This window comes from Balaenoptera ricei, chromosome 17 (assembly GCF_028023285.1).
Source record: "Balaenoptera ricei isolate mBalRic1 chromosome 17, mBalRic1.hap2, whole genome shotgun sequence".
Taxonomy (NCBI): Eukaryota; Metazoa; Chordata; class Mammalia; order Artiodactyla; family Balaenopteridae; genus Balaenoptera; species Balaenoptera ricei.
The window spans coordinates 53,124,455-53,152,445 of NC_082655.1; the positions used below are offsets into that span (position 1 = coordinate 53,124,455).

The 27,991-nt window shown below is 35.5% G+C and overlaps 1 protein-coding gene across 2 annotated transcripts in view; it reads right to left on the reverse strand.

Moving 5' to 3' along the window:
* The window catches only part of CPNE3 (copine 3), a 50,242-nt gene that overhangs the window by 14,441 nt on the left and 7,810 nt on the right, over positions 1 to 27,991 (reverse strand). Inside the window, exons 3-10 of one of the 2 annotated variants that reach the window (XM_059902206.1) lie at positions 16,457 to 16,488; positions 15,897 to 16,076; positions 14,412 to 14,486; positions 13,100 to 13,171; positions 8,821 to 8,904; positions 6,936 to 7,025; positions 3,405 to 3,503; positions 697 to 783 (exon numbers count right to left, since the gene is read on the reverse strand). In XM_059902206.1, coding sequence (XP_059758189.1) covers positions 697 to 783; positions 3,405 to 3,503; positions 6,936 to 7,025; positions 8,821 to 8,904; positions 13,100 to 13,171; positions 14,412 to 14,486; positions 15,897 to 16,076; positions 16,457 to 16,480 — 711 coding nt within the window. In that variant the 5' untranslated portion in view covers positions 16,481 to 16,488. Of the gene's footprint in view, positions 1 to 696; positions 784 to 3,404; positions 3,504 to 6,935; positions 7,026 to 8,820; positions 8,905 to 13,099; positions 13,172 to 14,411; positions 14,487 to 15,896; positions 16,077 to 16,348; positions 16,489 to 27,991 lie in introns of both variants that reach the window. The other variant, XM_059902205.1, reaches the window with a different exon arrangement.

Below are 27,991 nucleotides of genomic sequence, written 5' to 3' on the forward strand. Positions count from 1 at the left end.
AACAAATAGTAAACTTAAAATTAAAACTCTCCTACTATATAAGAAAAGCAAAGAGCTCTCTGGCATATATTTTTAACCATCTATAAACTGAACAGCATATGATACAAACATATGGAAAACACCCCTGCATTTGAATTTAAGGCACCCTGCCCCTACATGTCATGAATCTGTAAGATTTTACTTCAAGATAATTATAGCAATGTGAAGATTAGAATATTAATGGCCAAAGATGAAATACACTTACTGTAAGTTTTAAGAAACTAGTAATGAGTCTAATATGTTGAGAGCTTTAATAAGTATAATAAGCAAGATTAAAAACAAAAACAAAAGCTCCCACTTGTTTATAAGAAATCTCTTGGATTTTTTTCCCTTCACTCATAACATCTCATCTTGAAATAATGACCAGGATAGATGCACTAAGTCAAGCCATTTCCACTAATGTGATGGAAAAATGCCAATGGTGCCTTATATTTCCTAAGATAATGAAAAACTTTGATATTCTTTGTCCTTTGCTAAAAAGTTGTCAAACCTTGGAAGCAAAGTTACTTGGAAGATTTCTCTACTATTTCCTGTTCTCTTCTTTTGCCTAAAGGTGCCCAGTTGCTCATGTAATTTTCAACTGTCCAAACAAACTGTTCATTTAGAAGAACTCGAAATGTGATCTCATTACACTGGAAGTGGTCAAGAGAAACTGACCTCACACTGTTTCACACTGATAACACCTGAATTCTTGTAGCTTTTCTTCTTTTGCCTCTTTTTTTCATTTATGCATTCAAATTCAACCTGTAGGAAGAAAAGACAAAAATGTTCATTATTACTAGTGATATAAGAAATGCCAATGTAAATTTAAATGAATGACTTTTTTCTCTTGGAATCAAACCACCTACTGATGTAGGTCTGTTACAAAACACAACTCTGAAACAACTGCATACTATGTCATATATATGAAATATTTATCAGTGATATTTCCAAAAAGCACTTCTAAAATTGTGTACCTTTTAAAATAGTTCCTAAGTATAAATTTTGCCTCTGTAGATCATTTCCTTACAAATGCTCCAAGTAATAACCTTTTTTCTTTATAATAAAGGAAATAAAACATTACTTCTAGCTGTTACCCACACAAAGTATAAAAATACACTGCTTAGAAAAGAAAAAAACCAACCATCAGAAGACAGAAATATATGAAGCCCAACTCTATGGTAAAATATGCAGCAAAGATCATCTCTTTCCACTGGGAATATGTATAGAAGTAGATCTAGTATCTTACATCTGCTCAGTATAGTTTCTTCCCCCAAACAGATCATCTTCCTTTCTACCTCCTATCCACTTATCCCTCTGTAAGGGTTGGCTAAAGTCATCTTCCTCTATAACATCAACTCCTGTTCTAGTCTTCTCTGATCTCCATCTATCTCATTAAACTTCTACAACCACATAAAATTTAGTTACATACTTGGTATTGTTGTCAATTATTTCATTTCATTAATTTTTTTTCCATAGCTAGGGTATAATCACTTCCAAGTTATACCTTCAAATTCTCACTGCCTTGCCTAATAATAAGAGATACTCAATGAATACTGGATAAGTCACCTCTTCTGGTTAACAGAAAGCAACTTATATACTTTGGACAGAGGCATTACTAATTTTCGAAGAATCAAACATTTAAAAATACTTTTGATACAATGATACAAAACAAAATGATGTTAAAAAAATTCCTTGATAGTTCAGGATCTTGCCAGAGTCTCAGCCTTTATCATACATATTAATTATTGAATATTAGAGATGCAGAAATGCCCTAAACAGAATTGTTATTGGTAAAAAGCTGTATTACTTCACCTCATTTATTCACATTTTTACAGTGTCTACCCAAGTGGCAGGCACTGTTCTAGGCACAGAGAACACAGAGTTGATAAGACAAAGTCCTGCCTTTGAAGAACAAGAGTGGGTAAACCTTGTCACTACAGCAATATTAAAAGCTTCATTCTGTCATGCGGGAGGGAAAGATCAAGTTAGCTGGACTTAGGAGAACTTTATATGCCCCATAAAGTATTATACAGTTAGCTGTTGGTTCATTATCTTCTAAAAACAGGTCACTGACTGGTTCTGGAAAATAACAACAAACTGAAACCAGTGAAACAACAATCCAAGTGACTCTTCATATTTAGTTCTTTTAGGTAGCTTGCTTTATTTTAAATGTTCAGATTCTCATTATTTTCCATTATTTCTGCCTTTAAAAATAAAAAAAAATCTTTAAATAGAATATTTACAGCTGAATTTTGCTGTTGTTTTAATTCAAACTGTTAACCCAATTCAATCTCTGCATTTAAACCACTGAGTGTGATTTGAAAGCCTTCCTTACTTCACACAAGCACTTCTGTTATTTCTAGTATCTGGGCTTTGTGACCAGGGTGTAGGGACAGGACTAGAGATCTCTACATGACCTACTGAAAATTCTAGTCCCACTACGTTTGTTCAAAACTCATTTCTCCCAATTATTTAAATCAAACAGCTAATAAGGTTTATTTATTCATTTAGTATTTAAGTTTTGATCTAAAACTATCAGTATCCTCTTTTGGGTCACCTCACTTACATGACTTCATAAAAAAGACCTTCCCACCTGACCATAATCTCTTACCTTTTAAACCTCATGTTTAGATTTTCAGAAGCAAATGCTGTATACAGGAGCATTATTCAGGTCTCTAAGCAGGTAATAAACATTTCATATTATTCTAAGTAAGCTATAAAGAGAATTAACAACTTATCTTATTCAAACTAGAAACGTAAATAAGAGGGAAACAACACTCTGGAATAGTTTTTAGGCGCTTTGCCTTACAGACAGAAAAGTTTCAAGAAATAATCTTAGAAATGTGTGGGGATGATAACTAATAAACTGAACGTAATTAAGGTAGACAAATGATCCTAACAAAATTAGTACCATTAGATGGCAGCTTAATATTACATAATTTGAAATAGCGTAACTATGCTTTTATCCTTCCCTTGGGCGAGGACAAGTCAGAGAGGAAAGCCACAGGCAGAATGTAAAAGCCAATTTGTAAAATGTCCAAAAGAAGAATAAATGAACCCAATTCAAGTCCAGGTATTTGTCTAGTGTAGATATTAATTATTGTGACCAATGAAATGCCAAGATCTTTAAAACAAAGGATTTTCAATCAAACCATATAAATTGTCTGAAGACAAAGGAAACCAAACCTCTAAACATAAATGAAAGCTCATCCCAAGTAAGAATTTTGGATCATCCAACTACTAAACAAATAAACCACAGATTTCAGAGCATTACATAATATAGAGTAAAAGCATGGAAAACTATTTTCTATGCCAAGAGAAAAAAATGAATAACTACAGGGCCAAACTATAAGGTATATGCAAATGACAAGGATGCAACTTACAGGTGAATTTCTGGAGGCTTCTTTCAGTTTTGTCATGGTGGTTTGAAATGTTCCAATGAGATCATGGGACCCATCATTGTCATAATCATAACACTCTACCTAGAAGTAAGTATAATAAAAATATATAAAAATCAATATAATTTTGTTAAAAAGTATTGGCTGCAATAAATGGGACTTACCAAGAAGTGTACTTTTCATTAAAATTAGTGAAAATGTTTAACATACAGTCCTACTTGGAGAAGTAGGAACTAACTTCCTAGAGGAACAATACTGAAACACTTTCAAACACTCGCTATTCTTGGAATGGGGTTCTAGGACACATCACAGGCAGATGAAAAACACAAATACTGTTCAAATTCCACATTAAGCAGTTTCCAGTCCCTGTACATGCCTTTACAAGTGCTGATAAAATCAAAATGGAATTAGACCTTCTTTCTCATCTGCTTTTTACCTTGTTATCATTTTACAATGGCTAAAAGCCACTATCTATCTGGAAGAAGAAAGGAAGTCAGTATCCTAGGCAGCTAAAAATTGTATAATTAAATTCTAGATGATTAGTAACTATGGAAAACGTATTTCATTAGTTGCAATTTGGTGAGGTTAGGCTTCTATTAGGAGTTAGATATGATGAAGTCAGATTTGCATTATGCTGAGGATCACAACTCTCACAATGAAAAGGAAAATTCCAGGAAAACTGTTTTTAATCCACTGAGGAAGTATCTATACTGGGTCATAACTATTTTATTTCCATGTAAGACAGGAATCTTGGCTATGGCTCTCATTAAAGGCTCGCTCTTTCTTGAAGCAGACAGAAGAGAGCTGAGGGTATTTGATTTCCATGTAGTTTTGCACCAGGTTGACAGATGTAGCCAAAGAGTAAATATTCACAAGAATACCTGAATATTCATTGCAATGAGAAAATAAGGTGGTGTGAACTCTTAGCAAACAGAGGTGTTCACTGTGATCATAAATAACCGATGTTTTTATAGTGCTTTGTAATTTCATACATTTCTTTCTGCAAACATTTATTGCATGCATTGCACACACTGTCTACTGAGGCTTGTCAGGTAGGAGAAGAATTAAATAGTTTTAGAAGATGACATATCTTGTGTGGTAACCAACTAAGTAAATCTGTACCAAGGAAACTTTTGAATCCTTCTAGAGCCTATGATTTAAAATAAAAGCCTGTAACTGAGAAGCAATTTGCATCTACCCTATGCCAATCTTCCATCCTGCTATAATCCTTTACAAAGTTATATTAATCACCAAGCTAAAATGCTCAGGATTTATATATATTCACCTAGCAAAGTGATTTATTTTCTTCTCAGTTCTCTAAGAAGTGAAATGAGTGTTTATCATAACAGGAAGTCTTTCACCCCTTATATTTTCATTATTATTCAGGAAGACTAAAAATCAATCAATAAATAAAAACAAACAAGGTCTAGAACTGCAATTTTGAGCAACAGTAAGGGTTTTTATTTGTTCCCAGCACTTCAGTCACTGACCAATTCTGACCCGCTAACTCTTGCCCTACATATCCGACACTCAATTTTTAAACCAAAAGCCCTTTATCTGACAGAAAAGAAAATTAATGAACTTAATAATTTTTTCTAGAGGAACTAAAATTAAGAAAAAGTCAAAACAATCTTAATATTTTAATAATTTCATTTTTAAGAGTCTTTTTTTTTTATTATGGAAAACAGAATGTTACATTTTAGACTTGCACTCAGGAAACTCCAATTTATACCTAAGACAACAAGATCAAGCTTTGATAAGGCCAAGATTTTATTTAAACAAAGCTTATGGAGGAGCTAAAACTATTCATGTTTAGACTGTCCGAAACTTCAGGGAGTGTAAAAACATTTTTAAAATGTAATTCCCAATAACTCACTACAATAAATATATAAGAAAAGTTCACAGTTGCCTCATTAAAGGCAAATGTTTGATGCTAAAGGAAAATGTGACATTTATAATGCTGGCATATGTTCAGATACAGCTTGAGGTAAATGATGTAATGATTTGTGTCATTTAATTTCTCTTCTCAAGAATTTAAAAACTAGTAATATTGGCCGTTTTAAACAACACCATCAGCAGTGTTTGTGAAACTGAAATGTATGCATATATACATATGTGCATATGTATACATGTAAAAGAATGCACACATCACACAATACTACATTCACTAAGGCATTCCCCGTTTAGGCATGCATGATTATTTTTCTTATTTGCACGATTTTATGAAAATAATAATACATGCTAGAGTGATAACACTGGCACGTTCATACTGCAGCAAAGAAACTGATGATTCTGACTCTATTCTCTGCTCTATAACTCTTTACTACAACTCTAACCAATTTCCAAACACCAAGAGAATCACTGATGTACGACTTTCTGATATTGCAAAGAAATATAGAACTAAAGAAATAAAGACAGTGATGGTGTGGCAAACCAAGTTGTATATAGTTAAAACAAATGGAGAAACTTTTAAGAATTGGAAGACATTCATCAGAGAAAGCTCAGAAAATCAATTTACTTACTATAACAAAATAGCCCTGTAAGCATGCCACTGTGCATAAAAAAAAAAGTTTAAAAAACCATTGTTTCATTGTTAACATATTATTACAATCAATCAAATAGTTATGGTTTAGGCATCTTTTTTCCCCAGCCTTTCTTGCTTCTCAGATCTAATGAAGCTTCAACTTACTATTTTTAATGTGAAAAGCAAAAGTTCTAGATTTAATATAACAGTAAAAAGTAATTTGTAAAGCTACTTTTCTATTATTTACTTTGTAGCTAGACATTCACTGCTATTTGAAATACCACACAAATCACACTCATTGATTTTTAAAGTTCTCTGCAAACTGAGGACAAAATTTATGGATCTAAGAAATGAAGTAGTTTTCAATAATAACAGCACCTCTACTGTGTTTAAGAGTTTATATAAAAAAAAAAAAAAAAAAAGAGTTTATAAAACTTTTCACTTTCATTAATTTAATCCTTACGTTATTTTGTTATGGAGACATTATTTTCTCTACTATATAAGTAAAGAAGTTAGATAATCTGCCCAAGATCCCTTAGCTGGTTAAGGGCCTAAGTCAAGTCTTGGACTACGGTTTGACTCTAAGTCCTTTGCTTGTTCCAGGCCATCACCTTTCCTGCTTTCACCATACTAATTATCAAAACAAAAACAAACAAACAAAAAAACCAAATAAACAAAAAACTCACCTCAGTTTGCTGACTTCTGAACATAAGAAAAGGGTTCTATCTGGAATCTTATGTAAAGAAGTGACTCTAGTATAAAAGTGTCTTAAAAATAATGTATCTATTTTGATAAATGGCTATAAGTGAAAACATTAAAAAAAAAAAATGTCTGCTCCTTCAAACTGACTACTTACCAGAAACATTTCTATTTTATTATTCATAACGTAAATAAAATTCAAACATTTCTTTCTTTAAATACTATCTAATGAATTAATTTATAAAAGCAGTGAGTGTGTGTATATATATAATATATGTATAATTTCAAATTACCTTAATAGTTTTATCCATATCTCCATAGCACAGGGAGTTAAGAGAGATTTTAAAAGGCCTCCAAACAGGATTCAAGTTGTTTTTAATAACCTATAAAAAAAAAAAAGATTTAAAGACAAGTTAGAAAAATATTCCATTCATTAATGCTTTGTTCTTGCCTTTCTTAGAGTCCCACCACTCTCATCATTCATCCTTCACCTCTTCACCCACCCAACTTTGTCAATGAAAACCTAGCTAGGATAATATTATATACCTGTTATATGAAAAATGTGATAGATTGTCTAATTGTGATACATTATGAGAAAGAACAAAACTGGGAAGTATATCCACCCTTTATAAGGTGTACTTAAAAATTAGAGAAGATTATTGGTTTTGTTGGAAACCAGAGCTTTCACAGCAGGACATAAGATTCAAATATGGAATAAGAAAGGTTGAGAAAGAACCTTTCTATGTTGGTTGTGAATTGGAAAAATAGTCTAAATTCATAATTTAAAATTTTAAAAATATGTATATATAATAAACATATATACACAAATATACATATTTCTCAGTTGTGTCCATTGAAAAGGTCTAAAAACAACGACATCCCAGTAGAATGAGCACTCATATACCCTACTGTCCAAATACTACTACCCTCTTAAAGGAATAGGGTTCCATAAGAGAAATAGCTCATTCCAGACTTGGGATAGGTTAAGTACACATTGAATTAAGAACATAATTTCACATAAAATAAGAGACTGCTTAAAGACTAATGGAGTCATGTTAAAAGAACCCAAGAACCATTTGAAGGAGCTCTTCCTGGTCAAATTTGGATAAATATGAGCAGCAAAATTCATGACAGTAATGGATTATAAACACAGTGAATATACTATAACAATCCATGAGTCTATAATGATACTAAAAATAAAAAGTGAGAGAGATAAGAGTATCTGCAACCCCCAATATAAGTGATTCAGGTATGGATCATCAGTGGATGCGAAGACCACTGGGTGAAATGGAGGTTATTCATGCAGTCTCAAAGAATCACACTGCTGTCACTTATTAATTACAAAAGGAAAAAAGTGAGACTTTATCATGGCACAATCTGGTGGTCACCAGCTTAACCTAGTAGCCCAGACTGGAATCATCAGTACTGGGCATCCTGACACATCCTGATGATGGAAGATACACATACTGTGTTCTTGATGGAAATGTTTGATCTGGACCTAATTGTGAGGAAACAAAAGAATCCAGTATGTTGGACATACTGATCTTGATTACTCAAGAGATTCATAGCCTGAAGGTATAAGGGATGTAGGGAGAAGAGGACTATATTGGGAACATAATAGCCAAATGCAAAACGTGAACCTTGATTGGATCCTGTATTAAACAAAACAAAACAAAACAAAACATATATAAAACGTGGGAAAATTGGGGAGATCTGAAGATGAATCGTATATTAGATGATGTTACTAAATCAATGTTAATGCTCTCAGTTATGGAGGTGTAGAGAAATGTCCTTGTTCTTGAGAAATACCTACTGTAGCATTTAAAGGTGAAAAGCCATGATGTCTGCAGCCTACATTAGGATAGTTTTGCAAAAGGGCATGGATATGCGTGAGAGAGAGATAGAGAACACACATGTATGCAGTTATGACCATTTGATAAATCTAGGTGAGGGATACACTTGTATACATTTTAGTGTTCTTTATAGGGTTTTAAAAATTAAGCATAGTAGCACCTTCTCATTAAAAGAAAAAAAATGAGCATGCTGACTTTGTGTCTCTGGCAATTATATATGTCTGAACTCAGATTAATATTTTTATAAATACATAATTTTTAAAAGTTCAGATTACTACAATTCCAAAGGAAACCTCAACCCTACTTTTCAAATTCAGATATTCACCTCTGTTCGATGAACCATTAGCCAGTTTCCATCAGACATCTGCTTGTGGAATTCCAGGTATGGATCTGACTTTCCAAATAGATCCTACATTAAAATAAAAAAGCAATTATTCTCCTCCTAAACCATGTGAAACCACACTTTATACATGTTACATGTTAGCAGTACCTGAAGTTTAACTCTATAGTAAAGATATATACAGTACAATACAGTAGTAAATACAAATCCCAACACCTTCCTCACAAACATATGAGCCTGCTCAAGTCTACTAGGAGAACTTTTAAGGCACTTGTGATAAATGCTCATAATCCTGTGTATCACACCCTTACATGATGGCTTTAAAATACAATGATCAATAGGACCCGTTATCAATACGTTTTTAGCTTGTTTTCATTATTAACAGTGTTCATTCATTCACATAGCACTGAGTAGTTTTATATAAATGATCCCATACATTAGTCATACTAACACCATGAGAGACAGAAAGAGAAAATGGATTCAGAGGACTTAAATGACTTTGCCAAGATCACACAACTAATTAATTGATGGATCTGAGTCTTGAGTTCGTATCTTACCCTTCTATGTCCAATACTCCTTCAGCAATCCCACACATTTCTTTACACACACAAGGAAGCACACACAAGTAGATATGTGGAATGCACAACAGAAGTACTTCAAGGGCACAAAGTGCATTCCCTATTTCCTCTGTAATTCACCACAGCACAGCACTCCTGTATAATGCTCAAGTACAATGAGTGTTCAAAAATACCCTTATCGCCATCTTACACACACACACGCACACACACACACACACACTCTTACACAGGGAGATAAAATTCTGGAAGAATGTACAAATCGTTCCCAGAGGTAAAACTCAGTTAGTAAGACTGTGGATGATTTTATTTTCTCATTTTTATTTATCTTCATTTTGAAATTTCTATACTCCTTAGCATATATTACTTATTATTTGTGAAATCGAAAGGACACCTGTTAATCTCACAGTAATATACGCAGATATGTCGCTAAACTGAAGATTTTTTTCAGTCCTGAATTTACCTCAGTATTAAATTAAGAAGATAATATTACTTCCTTCCTCAGCACAGTCTAATGTTAAGAAAGTAGCACCTTCGGCACAGTCAAAAATATAAACACAAAGACTAAGCAGAACTTTTAAAATTTAATCTTATCTCTAAGAAGAACCTTAAGTAATGTAATAAGCCTCTCTATGCCTCATTTTATAGAACTAAGAACAGCATTATACATAGAGAAGTTAACTTTCCAAAAACACATAAACATGCTCTGTCTCACTTATCTTAGAAATAATCTTTTGAGAAAGGCAGAATATCATTATTACCATACTGAAGGTCAGAAAACAGACCTTGTTTGAAAGTTCATTAATATGACAGTAGTAGAACTAAAATAAGAATTAAAAGTCCCTGACTCTGGGATAAGTTAAGTCAAAAAAGCAAGGTAGAGGAACGTATGCATAATATATTATGCTACACTTACTCACGGGCTGAGACTGGGGAATATAAATATAAATACATACATACACACATGCACACACATATCTATCTATATAGATATACACATGTATGTCTATTTGTATGTTTATATATACACAGACATACATATACATATGCACATGTATAGACACACCAAAAAAACCTTATTTTTTTTGGAATATGAAGGATTAAACCGTAAAATATAAATTTTAAAAAAGTATTACATACAGCCAGGAAAGAGAAAAAAATATAGAGCGGACAGGGGAAGAAGCTAAATTTCTTGAACATACCTTGTTTTGTAGATTTGGCTTTGGAACCATCTTATACATGATGGTAAAACAAAATTAAATCAAAAAAACAATTGTAAAGCAATCCCTAAATATCAAAAGCAAAATTCGATTATGTGTTAATGTTATAGCATAACCATTCAGAGAAGAATTATTTGAAACACAAGAGTTGAACTGTAGAACTCAAGTGGAATATATAAGCCTAAAGACAAAAAGAACTTCAAAGAAAGCTCAAACTGTTTTCAGTAAAAATATTTTAATTATAACATGAATATTTATATTCTTAAACTATTAGATATTATATAGGACAAAACAGGTAAGCAATTATGTTAGTATCTTTGGGAATCAACATTTTTGAAATAAGTGAAAAGAGGTGTTAACTACAGAATTAAAGAAATACAGCCTTGTAATTCTACATCTGAATTGGAAATTGTTGTACAAATTTATGATTTAGTTTCCCTTAAAAAAGAAAAGACTTTCCTATATCTGTCCACTGAAAAATCCTAGAAACGGGGCTTCCCTGGTGGTGCAGTGGTTGAAAATTTGCCTGCTAATGCTGGGGACACGGGTTCGCGCCCTGGTCTGGGAAGATCCCACATGCCGCGGAGCAACTAGACCCGTGAGCCACAACTACTGAGCCTGCGCGTCTGGAGCCTGTGCTCCGCAACAAGAGAGGCCACGATAGTGAGAGGCCCGCGCACCGCGATGAAGAATGGCCCCCGCTTGCCGCAACTAGAGAAAGCCCTCGCACAGAAACGAAGACCCAATACAGCCATAAATAAATAAATAAATAAATAAATAACAAAAAAAATCCTAGAAACGATGAGTGACAACCATCAATAAATGTTAAGCACTTCTAGTACCACATTGTGGACTCATTGTAGAAAGGCTCCCTTTCATCTGTCAATCTGGAGCAGAAATTAGATAAAATAAGCCTGGAACATTTGTCATGCCACAGAGCAGGAAGCTATCCAGAGACCTCTGGGGTCATGCCAAATGGTCTCATGAACAAACTTAAATAGGTTCCCTCCCATAGGCTAAAGTTGGGATACTTCAGGCATCAATAAGAATTAATCAATATAGTTCACAGCAATACTAAGAATTAAAAAAAAAGTCCTCATTGGTCACATATAGAGGAATTTATTATTTTGAAAAATGGTAAATATGATAAAAAAAAATCAAACATTTCAACTTGCCTTGTCTGGACAAACTGTATCTCAGAATAAATAAATACCTAATGTGAAGAAGAATATTTCTCTCTGTAGAAGTATTCTCACAAGTAAATGAAGAAGGAATGATAGCATGATAATATCACTATTTTAAGACCCTTAATAAAATAATATATCTAGGTAGTTGTCATCAATGGTCACTAATACCCCAAAAGACAGAACTTGACAATATGTGCCTCTTGATGGAATTAATGCCACCACCTATGAACCTCATACCAATTCAAGATACCACCAGATCATACCTCTATATTCAATTCCAGCTTACAGAAATCAGGAAATAAAGGTGGAGAGATGAACATGTTACATGACACCACAGGGATTTAATTAGCTTATACAGTGTGCGGAAACTTCTATAGGACAAAGGAGTCAGTTTATTGAATAAATTCCATGGATGGATGGATGGATAGGAGGGAGGGGGAGAGAGAGAGGGAATAAGAGAGGAAGAGAGGGAGGAAGGGAAGAAGTAAAAGGAAGGGGAGAATTTATAGATTAAAAAAATTTAAGAGACATATTAATGAATTATATTATTTTAAAAGTCCTTAGAGATACACCAAAACATATATGGATGAACTGATGTGACGTCTGGGAGGAGAGAAAGTAGATATGGGTAGGGATGAGACAAAATTGGTCATGAGTTAAAACTGTTAAAGATAGGTGGTGGGAACATGAGATTTTTTAAAAATACTTTTCTATTTTTGTATATGTTTAAACTTGTCCAAAAAAAAAAGATACTGGCTACTAGTCTAAGATATTTGCACACTGAATTGTAAAGTATATGAAAATGATGAAGACTATTGATTGGATTACAGGATTATATACAAAAATCACTCAAAGAATTATTCCAATCCATGCTGTAAACTAAACTGTTGTGTACTTATGTACTGGTACTCATTCTTCAAAAAAAATTGACTGTTGAACGCAAAGAGGAAAATCTAATTAATAAAGCATGGAATTTTCACTTTTTTCCTTAAGTAATCCAAATACACTCTCAAATGCCTCTTACAGCAACATTAATGACTGTATTAATTCTTCTTTTAAGCTATACAAACACTTTGATTACATCTAGAGGAAAGAGGTAAAGAGAAATGGCTTCTGCTTAAACATACACACAAACAGAAAGCAGAATTTGGGAGTAACTAACACTCAAAGTGATGCTTAGATGACAGAGTTCATAATATCAATTCCATTATTATTTTCTCAAAAAGGAATCAATGTGAGGCAAAACATGATACCCTTGTTGAAATCTGTATCACCTACCTACCTTATTATCCAGTTTTCTTGCTTCCATTTCAAACAAGACAGCTCTGTTATCCTTTATTTCTTCAGCTGAAATCTATGAGTAGACAAGGTAAGTGAAAGAAAATGTTTTGGGGATTTTGATATACTCAGGAAGTACTGAATTATTCTGTTATCTAATGGTATATAAAGTCTATACTAATATAAGTGAATTCTAAAAGGTTTAATAACAAAATGGTACCATTAAGAAAGATTTATCACTATTTCTTTTATGCATGTGAAATAAATATTTTCCCAAAATATGCCTAGTCTGCATTATGCAACTTCCTTTTCAATGTTGTTGCCCAAACTGGATCTTCCCTCTTCCAGTGAAAAATCAAAGCCCTGGAAGATTGCACAACACTAGTGAGAGCTCTCCAAACATTGAGAAGCATGAGTAAATCACACACTATAAATTCAAATATCGGATCAATATTTTTCATCCAAGGTAACTGAAAGACTTATTCTACTTAAAAATAAATTCCAGGCTATCATGACCCCAAAAGCAATAAAGCTAACTACTGATAATGATCTCTGTCCCACACACATAAGTCAACACCCTCAAAAGACTGAACATTCTTATGCCTCAGGAATCTAAACTAGGGCAAAAGAGCTGCTCAGAGAAATGTGTTTGATAATCGTAATAATCTTCAAACATGGCTTTCTCAGAGAGCCAGCCTTCTCAGGCAGAGCTAAAGTAAAACAACTATCTCTTCAGGCAGTGACTACCTGGACAGAAACTCTAGAAGATAAAATATATAAAAGCATGGCATTATATAATTTGAAATCTGAAACAAGATAATGCATATATTCATTTGCCCAGGTCCAGTAATCAGCAATGGAAAATTTGGACAGCAAAGTGCAAGCACAAAAGAAACATGGTTAAGAGTTAAGAGGTTCAATGGCCATGTCATAATATGAGATCATTCTGGAATCAAAACCATTACGGAAAGTCTCTGCCATGTTTGCTTTGTTGAGAGCCAAATTGATCCATTCAGATTATTAAGTAATTTCTTTCTCACTTGGGAATTTACGCTTCCATCGGGGACAGGCAAGCATTACCAAGATGTGCCTGACTCTATAGGCAACTTAAAAAACTCAAAGAAGGGATTCCCACACTGCATTTTTCTTTCTTTTTGGAACAACACAGTTTCCAGTTGTGATCACTTTAAGGCAAGGCAACATTTGGGATCAAACGATAAAGCACGGCTGTAGAATATCTGTCTGATATATACAGTTTTAGCATGTCCTATTATGCTAAATCTTCGGAGGAAAAAAGACAAATATCTTATCGTTACCGTAATGCTTCCTTTCCCTGCAGGTCTGCCATTTTTAAGCACCAGTGGTCGAGTTAGTTTCTTACTGGAAACAATCTGTTAAAATTGGAAAGTGATAGAAAGAGCTATTTCACTTCAACATGTGAATGTTTAGACTGAATGGTTTCAAAACGGGTTGAGTATAAAGTTCACTTAAAGTCATCAGAAATGGAAACATTAAGTCCATTCCTTAAAGACTTAGATATTATAAAATGCATCTACACCCACTGAAAAAGATTTCCAAGGAGCCAATCCTGATAGATAAAATCTCCCCACCCACTAGTTTCTTTATCGACTACTTCAAAGTTAAATCCTTCCTTGTAATGAAAAAAGAGGGCCAGATTCTCATCACATACACAAATCACTGAGCTGAAATGAAACCCCTGTAGGTAAAAGGTGGGTCTTAGAATACTCAATAAATGGGATGCAATTTTTCAGCTGACACGTAACTTCAGTATATAATCCCCACAAGATATCATTTTGATTAAAATAATATAGTAGACCTAGGTACTCTCAAATAGATATATTTCTCAAATTTATTATAATTTTAGATACAGTCTGATTTTTTTCCAAACAATAAATACTTCTTTAATTTTCTCTTTGATACTATTTATCAAAGTTTGAGAAAACTGATCAGCTCCATGTTGTCCTTGAGACACAGGAAATACCATGATCTCCAAAAAATTCAACACTAAAAAATAAACTCATAAAAGACAAATCTTACAAATAGATGTCACCCACTGAAAAAAAATGACTCCTCCCTCCTGAAGCCTTCCTCATTCTATCATAAATGGTCATGATCTCTCCTTACAAGTCAAACTGAGCTAGAAGCACAACGGTGAGCCCACAGACACACCCCTGCTCTGACCCAACCTGTCATATCTTAGAAAGACAGACAATTAAGCAACTACAATAAAATATGGTGAGTGTTAGGTAGAAGCGGTAGAGAGGACCAAGCGAGCACATGGAGGTGATCCAAACTGCTCTAGGGCATCAGAGAAGGCTTGCTAGGGGGAGTAAGGTCTATACCTAAGGTTAGAGGAGGAGCAAGCCAGGTAAAGGGATGGTGCTGGGGCCGGGGGGTGGGGGGTCAAGGGGCGGGGGGTCAAGGGGCACCAGTCATGCTAGTTAGAACATAGGAGAAGCTGCTGTTACTTTGACAGCATTTATGACTTAAACATAAGAACAATACTGTACTGAAATCTGTAAACAGCAGACAAGCAGTTAGAGCAATGGTATTATTTATTGAAATGTTGAATGAAACACCCATACACACATGGTCCCTACCCTCATGAAAAATAAGATAAATTCTATAATGTTCCAGCCAAACATACTAATATATGAACTCAGTCTTTAAAGCGATTACAGTGCTTTTCAACTTTAGCAATTAAACTAATGAGCACTTATCAGAAACACCCAATTCTTTGGTTCAAGTTTAGACAAAACATTTATACTATATATACTCACTTGTCCAAGGGTACATTCACATTCTCCTAAGAAGTCGTCATCACTCAGCTCGATAGTTTTGTTGTCAATGTCATAAATCCCAAATTTCAATTTCTGAACCACTTCAAAGTAGTAATCAATAATAAATGTCTTGGAAAATTTGGGATTCAAGCAATTCTTAATCCTCTCTGTGCGCTCAACCTATATTCACTCCCCCAAAATAAAAAAGTTTCTTCAGATCAAAGGTGCATTTGTTTAATATCTTTACATACTACATGTAACTAAATACAGGCATGGTAGCTAAAGGAAGTGTCTATACGTGTATGAAAAATTTCACAATCAAGGACAAACTTGCCCAAAAAACTGCATTAACAGATGAGATGGTTTTATTATTTTTAACATTTTTAATAAACTCTTCATATTATCAAAAGAGCAATACAGATTGCTTTTCACCTACAAGTATTTAACATTACCTCATACCACTGTTGACCACTCGTATTCAAAAATAACACACATAAAGGGTCTGACTTTGACCCTACATCTTTATCCAAAAGATTGTCACAGGAAATATTCAGCTCCACCTTTGTGACACACTGGGCAGCCATCTCTTGAGCTGTGAGAAAAACAAAGAAATGAGAAAGCCAGTGAAATGGTGCCTTTAAGAAGCACATGCATTCCTTGGGAATTCCCTGGCAATCCAGTGGTTAGGACTCGGCACTTTCACTGCCAGGGCCTGGGTTCGGTCCCTGTCAGGGAACTAAGATCCTGCAAGCTGCGCGGCATGGCCAAAAAAAAAAAAAAAAAAAAGAGGCACATACATTCCTAATGAAATATCTGATTTCTTAAGACAAATTGTCAGAATAGGATAACAGAGTGAACTTGCTAGAATAAGACTTTGTTATACGTGCTTCCAGGCAATTCAGATGTCTTATTAGCCCATGCCAGTGATTGCTTCAGTCAGATTCTCTTGCTGGGATAAAACTCATTTACTGTGTGACAATAAAATGAAGCTTTGAAGATGGCAAAAAAGACATATTAATCTTTTCATCACTACAAATTTTACCATTCAGAAAAAGTCCAAGTATAATCTTGACCCCTCTTTTAAACATAGCCTTCTGCTACAAAACAAAACAGATTAAACCTCAATCTTAATTTTATCTTTATTTGACAAGATACTGAGTAAGATATTTGCCATTTTCAAGGAAATTCTGGCTAAGACCCAAGCCTGGGGAATAAAAGACCCCAAACACCTCTCCTCTCCTCACCCCATCCCCACACATTTTACAGCAGTGGTTCTCAAGCTTTGCTGCTTTTGGAATCACCTGGGGAGCTTTCAAAGCCACTGATGCTGGTGTCCCACTCAAAGAGATGTAATCTAATTGGTTTAGGGTGTAACCTGGGCATTGGCTCCTTGGATGATTTCCACGTGCAGACAAGGTTGACAAACCCTTTCTACAGAGAGCATCCAGCAAATAGGCATGGCTCATCTTTCGTCAAGACTTGCTAAGAAACACCAGGGTTAGCCTAACTTTCACCCAGCCCTCCTTGCCCCAACCTCCAATCATTATATGAAGAGGACTGGGGAGAGGGAGGATTAGCTGGGGACTGGCCCTGAGAGATGATGCAGTGTTGAGGGTGAGCTACTTTCCTTCCTGAACCCAGGGAAAGAAAGGGCCTGCAGGTGTCACCAAGAAGAGGAAGTAGGCATTACATGCCCCAGCTGGAAGTCCACTTAGCCAGCTGTCTAAAGCAAAGTGGAGGTTGCAGGTTCTGGAGGCAGAAAGGTACCTCCTCCCCTTGAGCTGCTGGCAACATCCTTAGAATGTGGAGTAGTTAGTGCCCTTGTCTTCCACTCTGAGATTTAGCTGACATTCTGGGACTACAGGAACAAATCTACTCATCATCTTGTTATATTCAAACAGGATTTCTGTGCTGTACAAAACGTGTGATCAGTTCTGAAATAATAAGCATCACTATTAGAAGAGCTCTTTGGCAGTGTCAAAAAACAACTCATATCTTATGGAAACTAAATACTCTGTTAGACTCTAAAAACAGCAGCAATCCTCGATATGTGTCAAAAAATCCAATACTAGCATTTAAGATTCCTAAATTAAACAGAATAATAAGGTAGGTTTTGTAGTCTTAGTAGCTAAAAATTCCTTTTAAAAGCCATGATATATGTATGTCCCTTCACCTGAGAAGAGAATTATTCCCTAATAAGCAACAAACTTCACAAATTCCCAATTTGCTTCCTAAATTCCCTACGTAGGGATGTTGTAGTAAGACTAAAACTACTATGGCCTTTTACTATGAAGTCAGATTTTTTTTTTTGGCCACTTTACATGCATCAAAATTATTAAGTGGTAAAATACACAGTACTGACAACCTGTAAGAAAGATACTAAGGTCAAGGAGAAATCAATAAAGCAGACAGAGGAGAATTAACAGTATTAAGAGTGCAGGTGAGACTAACACTGCCCGGGCTTTGAAATCTCATTTAAACAGGTGAAGAGGGAAACAGCACAGGGACAGGAAAGAACAAGACAAGAGAAGCGAGCATCTGTGTCGGGGAAAGCCAAGCAAGACAGAAAGCGGGGCAAGTTTAGAGTGTCCTGAGAGCCAGGTTGAAGGACTCAGTAGGTGCCTAATAAGGCACTACTGCAAGTTCTCAAACTGGGGATAACAGGATGAAATGGCTTATTTTAAAATAAAATAAATAAAATAAAAGTAAATAAAATAAATTCGACAGACAAATGGATAAAGAAGATGTGGTACATATATACAATGGAATATTACTCAGCCATAAAAAGGAACGAAATTGGGTCATTTGTAGAGACGTGGATGAATCTAGAGACTGTCATACAGAGTGAAGTAAGTCAGAAAGAGAAAAACAAATATCGCATATTAACGCATATATGTGGAACCTAGAAAAATGGTACAGATGAACCGGTTTGCAGAGCAGAAACTGAGACACAGATGTAGAGAACAAACATATGGGGGGAAAGTGGCGGGGGGGGTGGGAGGGGTAGTGTGATGAATTGGGAGATTGGGATTGACATGTATACACTGATGTGCATAAAATGGATGACTAATAAGGACCTGCTGTATAAAAAAATAAATAAAATAAAATTCAAAAAAAATAAAAATTAAATAAAATGTCACTTGTGTCAAACCTCTTCTAATTTTATCTTGGAATTTAGAACACTCCAACATATGAAGAAAGTCTCTTCATCCAGTAATACGCAAAATACGGAATTTACCAAAATTAGCATGTCTTCACACCAATTTAATTAAGATGATTAGTTATTTATTTTCTGAAATATATACAATACTAGAGGGCATTTGAAATAATAGTGTGAATACAATCACCATTCCTTCTCACTTTGATTTATGAAAAAAGAAAAAGTGCTAAAAACATAGTAAGAGGCAAGAAGAAACTAGTAGGAAAGGGGAGATACCTCAAAACTCAAAAGCACAGAGACAATGGTCCAGGGACTTTGAAGCTATGCACATCCAGGAAGTCTCTGGCATATTGACACTGGGGCCTCATCCTCAATCTCTTCTTCCTTTAGATTGTGCATGCCTAATTCTCCTCTTCTCTGCCTTTGACTAGTACCTCTTCCCCTCCCATCCAAGAAACTGTAAGCATCCCTTTAGGCTCTGTCACCTCCTGACCTTTGTCTACCTTTACTTCTTTGACCTGACCCCTCTCAAGGCTTCAGCCATCCACTTGGCATAAGGTACTCCCAAACCTATATCCTTCACCTCATCCCTATGCACGATTACTTTTCCCCTATTTTACATCTACTGTTTTCAGCCCTGAAGCATCCTCCCTTGATTGGCCCCTTCCTCTTCATTGCCTCATTTCATAGGCTCTGGAATCAGACTGCTGAGTTCTCATCTGGATCCCACCACTGGCTTAATGTGTGACCTTAGGTAAGAGCTTTAACCTCTCCGTTTCCTCATCTACAAAATGAAAATAATAACTGTTCATAGGGTTATTGTAAGGACTAAATGAATTAATACATTTAAACAGTGCCTAGAACATGGTAAAAGTTGTTTTATCATCATTATTATTATTATAATTTTTATTTTAAGACTACCTGCCTCCAGGGACTGATCCTCTCCTATCTATCCCATGTTTCATATTTTTTATTATTCCATTCCATGTTTCCCAATTATTCCAACCCACACCAAGTCCCTTGTTTGAATTACTGCTGCATTAATAGTAACAGATTACTACAGTACAGAACAAGATCAAATTTGGAGCAATACATACCTGGGTCGAATCCTGCATCTGGCACTAGCTGTGTGACCTCGTATAGGTTACTTTCAGAACCTAGATTTCCTCATCAGTAAAAATAAAGACACTGCAAGTGAACTCACAAATCTGACATGTGCCAGGCATCTTGCTTTTCATATTTAACACAGAATCTATGGAATAAATGTTAATTGTGTAATTTTTTTTCTTTTGCATAAGGTAATTTAGAGTCTCTTAAGCTGCATGGATAATGCAGTACCTTGCAGAGGGACTTAGAATGAGCAAGGACCTCTAAGGCTCCCACAAAACAACATGTAAAGAATTCTCTACTAGCAGCCAGAAAGCCCTCAAATTTCCAAGGATGGGGAACAGAGAATGAAGATAATACCTATGTGTAATGTCAGTCTCATAGCAAAGAGACACAACACATCAGAAGAGCATTATTTTTTTTCCTTAACCATGCTCATACAAGAGCTACAAAAATAACGTGCCAGGCACACCTGATTATTTAGTAAATTGCTGACAGTTACATTACTGCATTGTAGCCGGGACACAAATTTCCTCTGTTAGCAGCAATCTCCCACTGAAAATGACTCTTAGGGCAGCATCATTTTTATCGAGAAACCCATTATGGCTGAATGGCAAATGGAAGAAATTACATAAACACTTGGGTCTGAAATGTTCTTAATAGCAACATTTATGAAGATTTTCTTTTCATTTCCTTTCTAAGTAATTATCCAGCACAGGATAATTTTTATTATATTAAAATAACCAGTTTTTAAAAGAGCAATAGGTATTCTTTTATGATGGAAGAAAACAAAACAAATATTTTATACCCTTTAGTATGGAAAATAGGAGATTTGGCTGGGATGAGTGGCCAGGCAGAGGAATGCATGTGCAACTAAAGAGCAATTCTATGTATTTCACTCCTCAAAGAGCAGGATGATGGAGAGAAAAGACAGAAATAGCCTCTAGGATTAGACAACAGCTTCTCTACTGTATAGATTACTTACTGGAGAATTGTTTGGTTTCTAAATGCAATTAACCCCTAGAAAGCATATGAACCATTGTCCCAGTCACCCTAACTTTCCTGAATCAACACAACACAGATAATTCAAAGGAATTAAAAATTAAGACCTAATATCTGAAGTAGGACCTGATGTGTGAAATTTAAGGCATATGGTTATTCCCATGCCCTAGCTGAAAATCCTCAAGTCCTGTCTGCTACCTCTTTTCCCATCTTCCCTTAGACTCACTCCTTAGATCTCTTCAGTAAAGGAGATTCTGCCTACTACAACCCCAAATCTCTCCAATGCGGAGGTGCGGAACCTTCCCTATACCCACAGTCACAACTACATCATGTCTTCTGTAGCTCTCACCTGCTACTGTAATAGTCTCCCAACTGGTATTCCCACTGCCATTTTCTTTCAATTCACATTATGATTTTATCCCTTCTGATTTAAAAAAAAAAAATCATTACTGGCTGCCCAGGGTGTACCCTAGTCCAATCAGCTACACCTAGAATTTATGGCTCTGTCTATATCTGCCCCAGCCTACCCAAGCAGCTACCTCTGATAATGACAGGTTTGCAGCATGCTCAGCATATATGACACACTACGAATTGTAGCAATTATCATTTTATTAAGTAGTCAAATATTTTAATTGACTGTCTCAGCATTGATGGCCTATTATTAAATAGTAAGACACAAAGCACTTTTTTCATCCTTGTTTATAAAAAGCTTCTTGAAACAATAATAAAAGAGCCTCTGGGATTTACATAAAATGAATTTGCCAAAGTAGCCAGCCTTGACTATACATAAGTGTAATTCTCCTAAATTCTCTCAGTAGAGTTTATTTATCTGAGCTACTTCATAGTTGCTGCGTGGGGACCAGTGACCAGTGACAATGTCTCATTATTTGCCCTAAAACAATTGGGAGGGAAAAGTCGGTGCCCATCCACCAATGCCTTTAGTAAACATCAGTCTTTAGCTACAAAATGAGAAGTTTGGCAATATTAAAATGTGCTCAAAGGTTTCTTCTGGTTCTAATACCATGACTCCCTAATTGCTATCCATAGAGTGTCCTGCATGACCTCCACTGAAAGCGAGCTGGGGTCACCCTGGGGTAGCTGGAATGCATCCCAGCAACATCAGCAGTACATGCCTACAGTGTTTCTCAAATTGTGTGGCTCACAACAGTAATAGGTATCCCCCTCCTAAAAAAAGTGGGAAAAGGGTAATATGTCAGTAAATCCAAGAGCTGCTACACTACTTGGAAGTCCCAAATCAAACCAACAGGTGTATATATTAAGAGGTTACTGTATACCCATTACTATGCTAAGGATGGGGGTGAGGGGCATGATACAACAATAGAAGACCTTAGTGCTCATTATAAGTGTATCAGGTGATCCAATCACTCAACACTGAATATCTTCTATGCGTTGTAAATACAGAGGGTGGAGGGATGCAAAAAAAAGGCAAAATAAATACCTAGCTATCTCTGTATACATAGAAGTATAAAACTGTGTGGTGCAGACAGAGAGCAACAAAAGGCCTCAGAGGTTTTTAATCCTCAGAAGCCAAGGATTAAAACTATATTCCATTACAAATGAATTTGCATTCATATTGTCACTTGCTACTGGATTTTTTTTCCCCTTAAACTTAAAGGTAGAGAGTGTGGGAACGGAGAAAGGGAGGAAAGAGGGAAAGGAAAGATAGTTAATTCCATACATCTGGATAATTTTGGGGTTTGCTTTTTGCAACTTTCAAAGTGCTTCCAAATAACATATTATATTCTGTGCTTTACCAAAAAACCCGAGAGAATTGGCCAGGCTAAGGAGAACTACTATATGGTAAGAGGTCAATACATCATAGCTATAACTATAATACTAACCATGCAAATATCTGGATTGTCCCAAAATATGTTCATAATTTTCAGCACATTGTAATTTTCAAAACAATGCATAGTGTCTATTAAAAAAATGAATTTCTCCAAAAAGGTTAAATTAGTTACCCAACATAAACAAGATAATAAGCGGCAAGGCCAGGGCAAGAACCCAGGTTTTTTTCCCCCCTCATGCCAGAATGCCCTGAGGGCACTAGAGCCTCTAATTAATCTTTACTTAATATAACAGCAATATTCTCTAATTAATTTCCTTATGACTTTTTAGTAAGTATATCAAATGTAATATTCAGCCTGATACAACTTAATGAATAGGATCTTAAAAATTACAAGATTAATATTTATACCATAACTATCACTATCTTTCTTAAACAAATGTAACCAGAATAACAGTAGCTTGCCAAAGGAGTAGAAGAGCTGAATGGTTTATAGTTACATCACAGCAGTTCCTCTTCAAGAGAGCCCATTAGATTGTAAATTACTTAAGGCTAAGAAAGTATTTGCTCTGTGCTAGAGAGTCTCCACACACACAGATCTACATGGGGGTCACTGGATCTCAGTGTTCTCTGAGCGCACTGCTGGACCATCTTAAGGGAGCAAAACTAATTCTCAGGAACACACCACATTTAATATCCAAGACTCTGATATCGAAAAACTTACAATAAAGAAAATTACACTACGTTTGACCAGTATTCAGAAGACAGTGATGCCCACATTTTTACTTAATCCCTACCACGGGATACTAGCGATGGGGATACAGAATTAGGTCAAGTACAGAAGCATAAAAAACAGAGAAAAGGGCACGCTTTCTTTTCAATGTGCAAAAGGGACCACAGGAGGTCACTGGCTCAGGAGTCAGAAAAACTGGACTGCAGTTCTGCGTCAGTCACACCATAGGTGGGTAAGTGCTGCAGCTTCTCTAGGCCTCGGGTTTTTTCAATCGTTAAATCTAAGAGTGAGTCAATCATTTTAACCTGTAAGGCTGCTTCCAGTTAGTGTTCTATGACCCTAATTTAATTACAGTGAACATGACACTTGTTTAGGAACTGGTAGTAAAGGAGTAGGAACAAAAATTTTTTTAAAGGGGGGAAGAGAAAGTTTATAATCACCAAGAAGAGAAATAAAAGGAAAAGGATAAACTTTTGCAAACTCAGCCTCTATCTCCCACTATAGAAAAAGTTGTATCTGAAAAAAATATTTATTCAGTTACTCTCCCACTGAAAGAGGTACCTTTGCCTGAAATTGTTATTCAATCCCCCAACCCAAGATGACTGGAAAAAATAATGCATATCAACAAACAAAACAGAGGGCCCAGTCTATTAGGTACATGCAGCGTAGTAAGGAAGTAAATTTTACTACCACCCAGGGAATCTCACATTATTAAACTCTCAGTTCATATCATGGCAGCAAAGGGAATCAGCTTTTGGCCACCATGTGTTTTTTTAATGAATTTCCAGATTCTTCAATTATACTGAATAAAATCTAAATAGATCTATTGCTGATACCTGAACATGCAGAATTGGAGACAGCAGGAGTTAATATGAAAGTGTTGACACTTGATCACTCTTTTCTTTCCTTGAACACAAGGAGTAAGTGCAGTTCTACCCTGTCCTCATTGCTACAAAGTGAGCAATCAACTAAGGCCCCTTCCTTGATTTCTCTATGAAATCTCACCTGTTCTATGATTCATAGCAGGCTACAGAATTTACTTAACATGTGTTTCAGGTTATACTGCTTTACTAATCCCTTGGCTGCTGTATATACATTTTAGAAATGTAACATTATATTTTCAAGCATATCAAATGAACAGTTCATCATAGGTGCAGTGAGTGATGTGTTAATAAAAATTAGAAGCAGTGACAACATCTCAGTATTGCCTCACCTTATGAAACATGCATCTTGGCAAAGTTAGCTACACAGTACATACCTTACCTACTTAAGTGAATCATCTTTTACCAAAAACTGCCTTGATAAAAATCAGAGCTGCATCCCCTAGGAGAAAATTCCAGGATGCTCAATTGAAAATTTTGTTAAGTTACAATAAAGACTCAGTAAAGCTGCTGGCCAGCTGTGCAGCAGGCAGTTAGACATTATATTAAGGCACAGCAACCTGCTGAGATTGAATTCCCTTGGGGTTCTCATTCCCCTCAGGGCATTTTAAGAACTTCCCACCTTCTGTAATCTCCCAGATGTTGGACCAGAAATCAGAATGTCTCACCTACCCTTATTATCCAACTATGCCCAACTCTGAAAGAATGCTTTCTAACACTTGGCTCCCTTCCTCCTCTTCTCAGTTGGGCACATGTACTATCTAATTGGGCAAGACAGGCATTTCACATTTTAACACTACATGCTCCTTTCTAGTTCATGGTGAACAATGACATGAAAATTCTTTCCACTCAAAAGTGCAACAATTACAGAGTTTAAAAGCTTGGTTTGTCCTCAAGGTTTAAAAGTTTGTATGTTGAGAAAGAACTGTTGAGATGTTTATACATTTCCTGATTTCAAGAATATTCATTTTATGGTTGCTTAGCATACACATTCCAGCTGTTTTTAACTTTCTGGCAAATCGCTTTATATTTCCCAATCATGAACAGTTTAATAGTACTATTCATTCACTCAACACTCATTCAACAAATACTTACAGAATGCCTGTGTGTCAGACACTGTTCTAAGGGATTAGGAGTCAACAATGAACAAAACAGACAAATATCCCTGCCCTCATGTGGTTACACTGTAGGGAGATATATAGTATGATAGGTGATGGTAAGGGCTAAAGAGAAAAACAAAGCACAGAAGGGGAGCAAGAAGTATTGAAGGTGGAGCATCATTTTAGTATTTCATCAACTTATTTTGACAACACCATTGAAAAATACTTTTTTAAATTTTCCCTTCTTTTTAAAAAATTCTGACCCCTAAGTAGATTGTACACTGGTTTTTCCATTAAGTGTTTCTAGGGAAGACAAAAGCTTAAACTTGGGGTGTGGATAAGTTAGATTGTGTCTAACAAGCAGTGCATTATGAAGCCATGTGATACAGGCCCTGCTGGTGAAATGACCTGTTGGAAAGTTGGAGGTTTGGGTGAGCTTCCTGCATGGATCGCTCAAGGAGTGTTCTTCCCGTGGACCGGGAACGCAGAACCTCTAAAGAAACCCTTTGCTCTTAAGACGTAATTTACATATTTGCTTTCAGTTGAAATAACTGAAAATATTAAACCTAACAGTTGTGTGTCTAATATAGAGAGTGTCATATGTATTTAAGTTGTGTATTTTTATAAAGTAAGCCAAATACCAAGAAAGGGGGGAGAGGGAGAAGACAAATTTCTCCTTACAGTTGCAGATATCTATTTTAACATCTACTATCACCTTAGGGTCTAGAGGCATGGTAAACTAAATGCTCAGAGTATTGAAGTAGCCTGATGACAATGCATATTGCAACCACACTGCTGCTTTGGTAATTTTCACAGGAACCGGACATAATACATCCACTTGGTAAGAGGACATTTCAAAATTATTTGCCAAGATGAGTATGTAGTATGTCACATTTTTCATGGAGAAACAGTGTTAGTATGCTATCCATCTAATTTATATTGGTAAATTTGACTATTACATTGACTATTTTAATGTCCTTTTAAAAATTATGATTGCATACTCATAAGCTGTTATATATTAAAAGAATAAACAGTCTCTCCAAAAGAAGCCCAATACCCTCCCCCCACAACTTCCTCAAATACATTTAAACCAGCATAACTGGCTTAAATGTAGTTATCATAATCTTATCAAAAAGTAGATCGGTGATCATTCTGTAAAGTATAAAAATATCAAATCACTGTTGCACCTAGAACTAAACATAGTATTGTAGTACTTCAATTTAGTAGCACTTCCTCATATTGTAATACTTCAATTGAATAAATAAATAAATAAAAACGTATACATAATGTCTGCCTTCGATCATCATATTAGAAACTTAAATAATGTAGTCAAATAAAATCTATGATACATTACTTTTAGGTGCTAATTTAAACCTCCTTCTAGCCAGTCTTTTAATAAATCTTCTACCAAGTATTCTACCTAATTGTTTGGACTTTAACCCGATTAGCAATCCTTATAAGGTAAGTAAGAACATGAAGGGAAAATATTGGTGGGAAGGAAGCTGGCCTGTAGGTAATAATGGGTACATTAAAGGAATGGCCAAGTTTGGACTCTTCAAACTTGTTGAGTGCCACCAATGAAAGTAGTATTTATCCTTGCTAAAAGATCCACCTAAAAGATCATGCTTTTGATGAGCAGTGGTGGCTAGTCACAAATCCTTGAAGGTCAAATGTTATTTAATCATATTTCACATCCTACACTCTCTTGGTTTTGCTGACAGGCATACTTTCTAGCATAATAAATCACTGGCTAAAGAAAGTTTTGAAAAAGAAAGAGAAAAGAAAACTCTAATAGTAGGAAAAAAGCACGGCAATCGCCAAGAAAGAAAGAGGGCAAGGAACACTATGTCTAAAGCTATACCAAAACTTGACAGGAGTTAGGGTACAGTATGAATCGGGTATCTGAACCCAGGCTACAAAGGAAATATTCAGGGCAAGAGTGATACCACTGTAAAGAGTATATAAAAATATGTAATACTTCGGTTGCCTTAAATTTATGTGGAAATGAAGACCATTGTCTATAAAGTGTTCACAGCTATAGGTAAAATTAGGAAGAGGTGTTCAGTCATTAAGCAACCCTTAAAAGGCAAAAAACCATTTTGTTTCCCCCGTCCTGAAATCTCCTGTCCTTCTCCTTTCTTAGGGGCTCAATCTGAGAGAAGAAATCCTGAAAGAGAACTGCACACTTGACTGTGGGGTTATGCCAGGCACTGTGCTGAATGCTGTGCAGTGCTGAAATGCGGCTCCCCCTCAGAGGCAGAGAGCCTCAGCATGGTCCAGTCCCAGACACCTACCTCTCAGAATG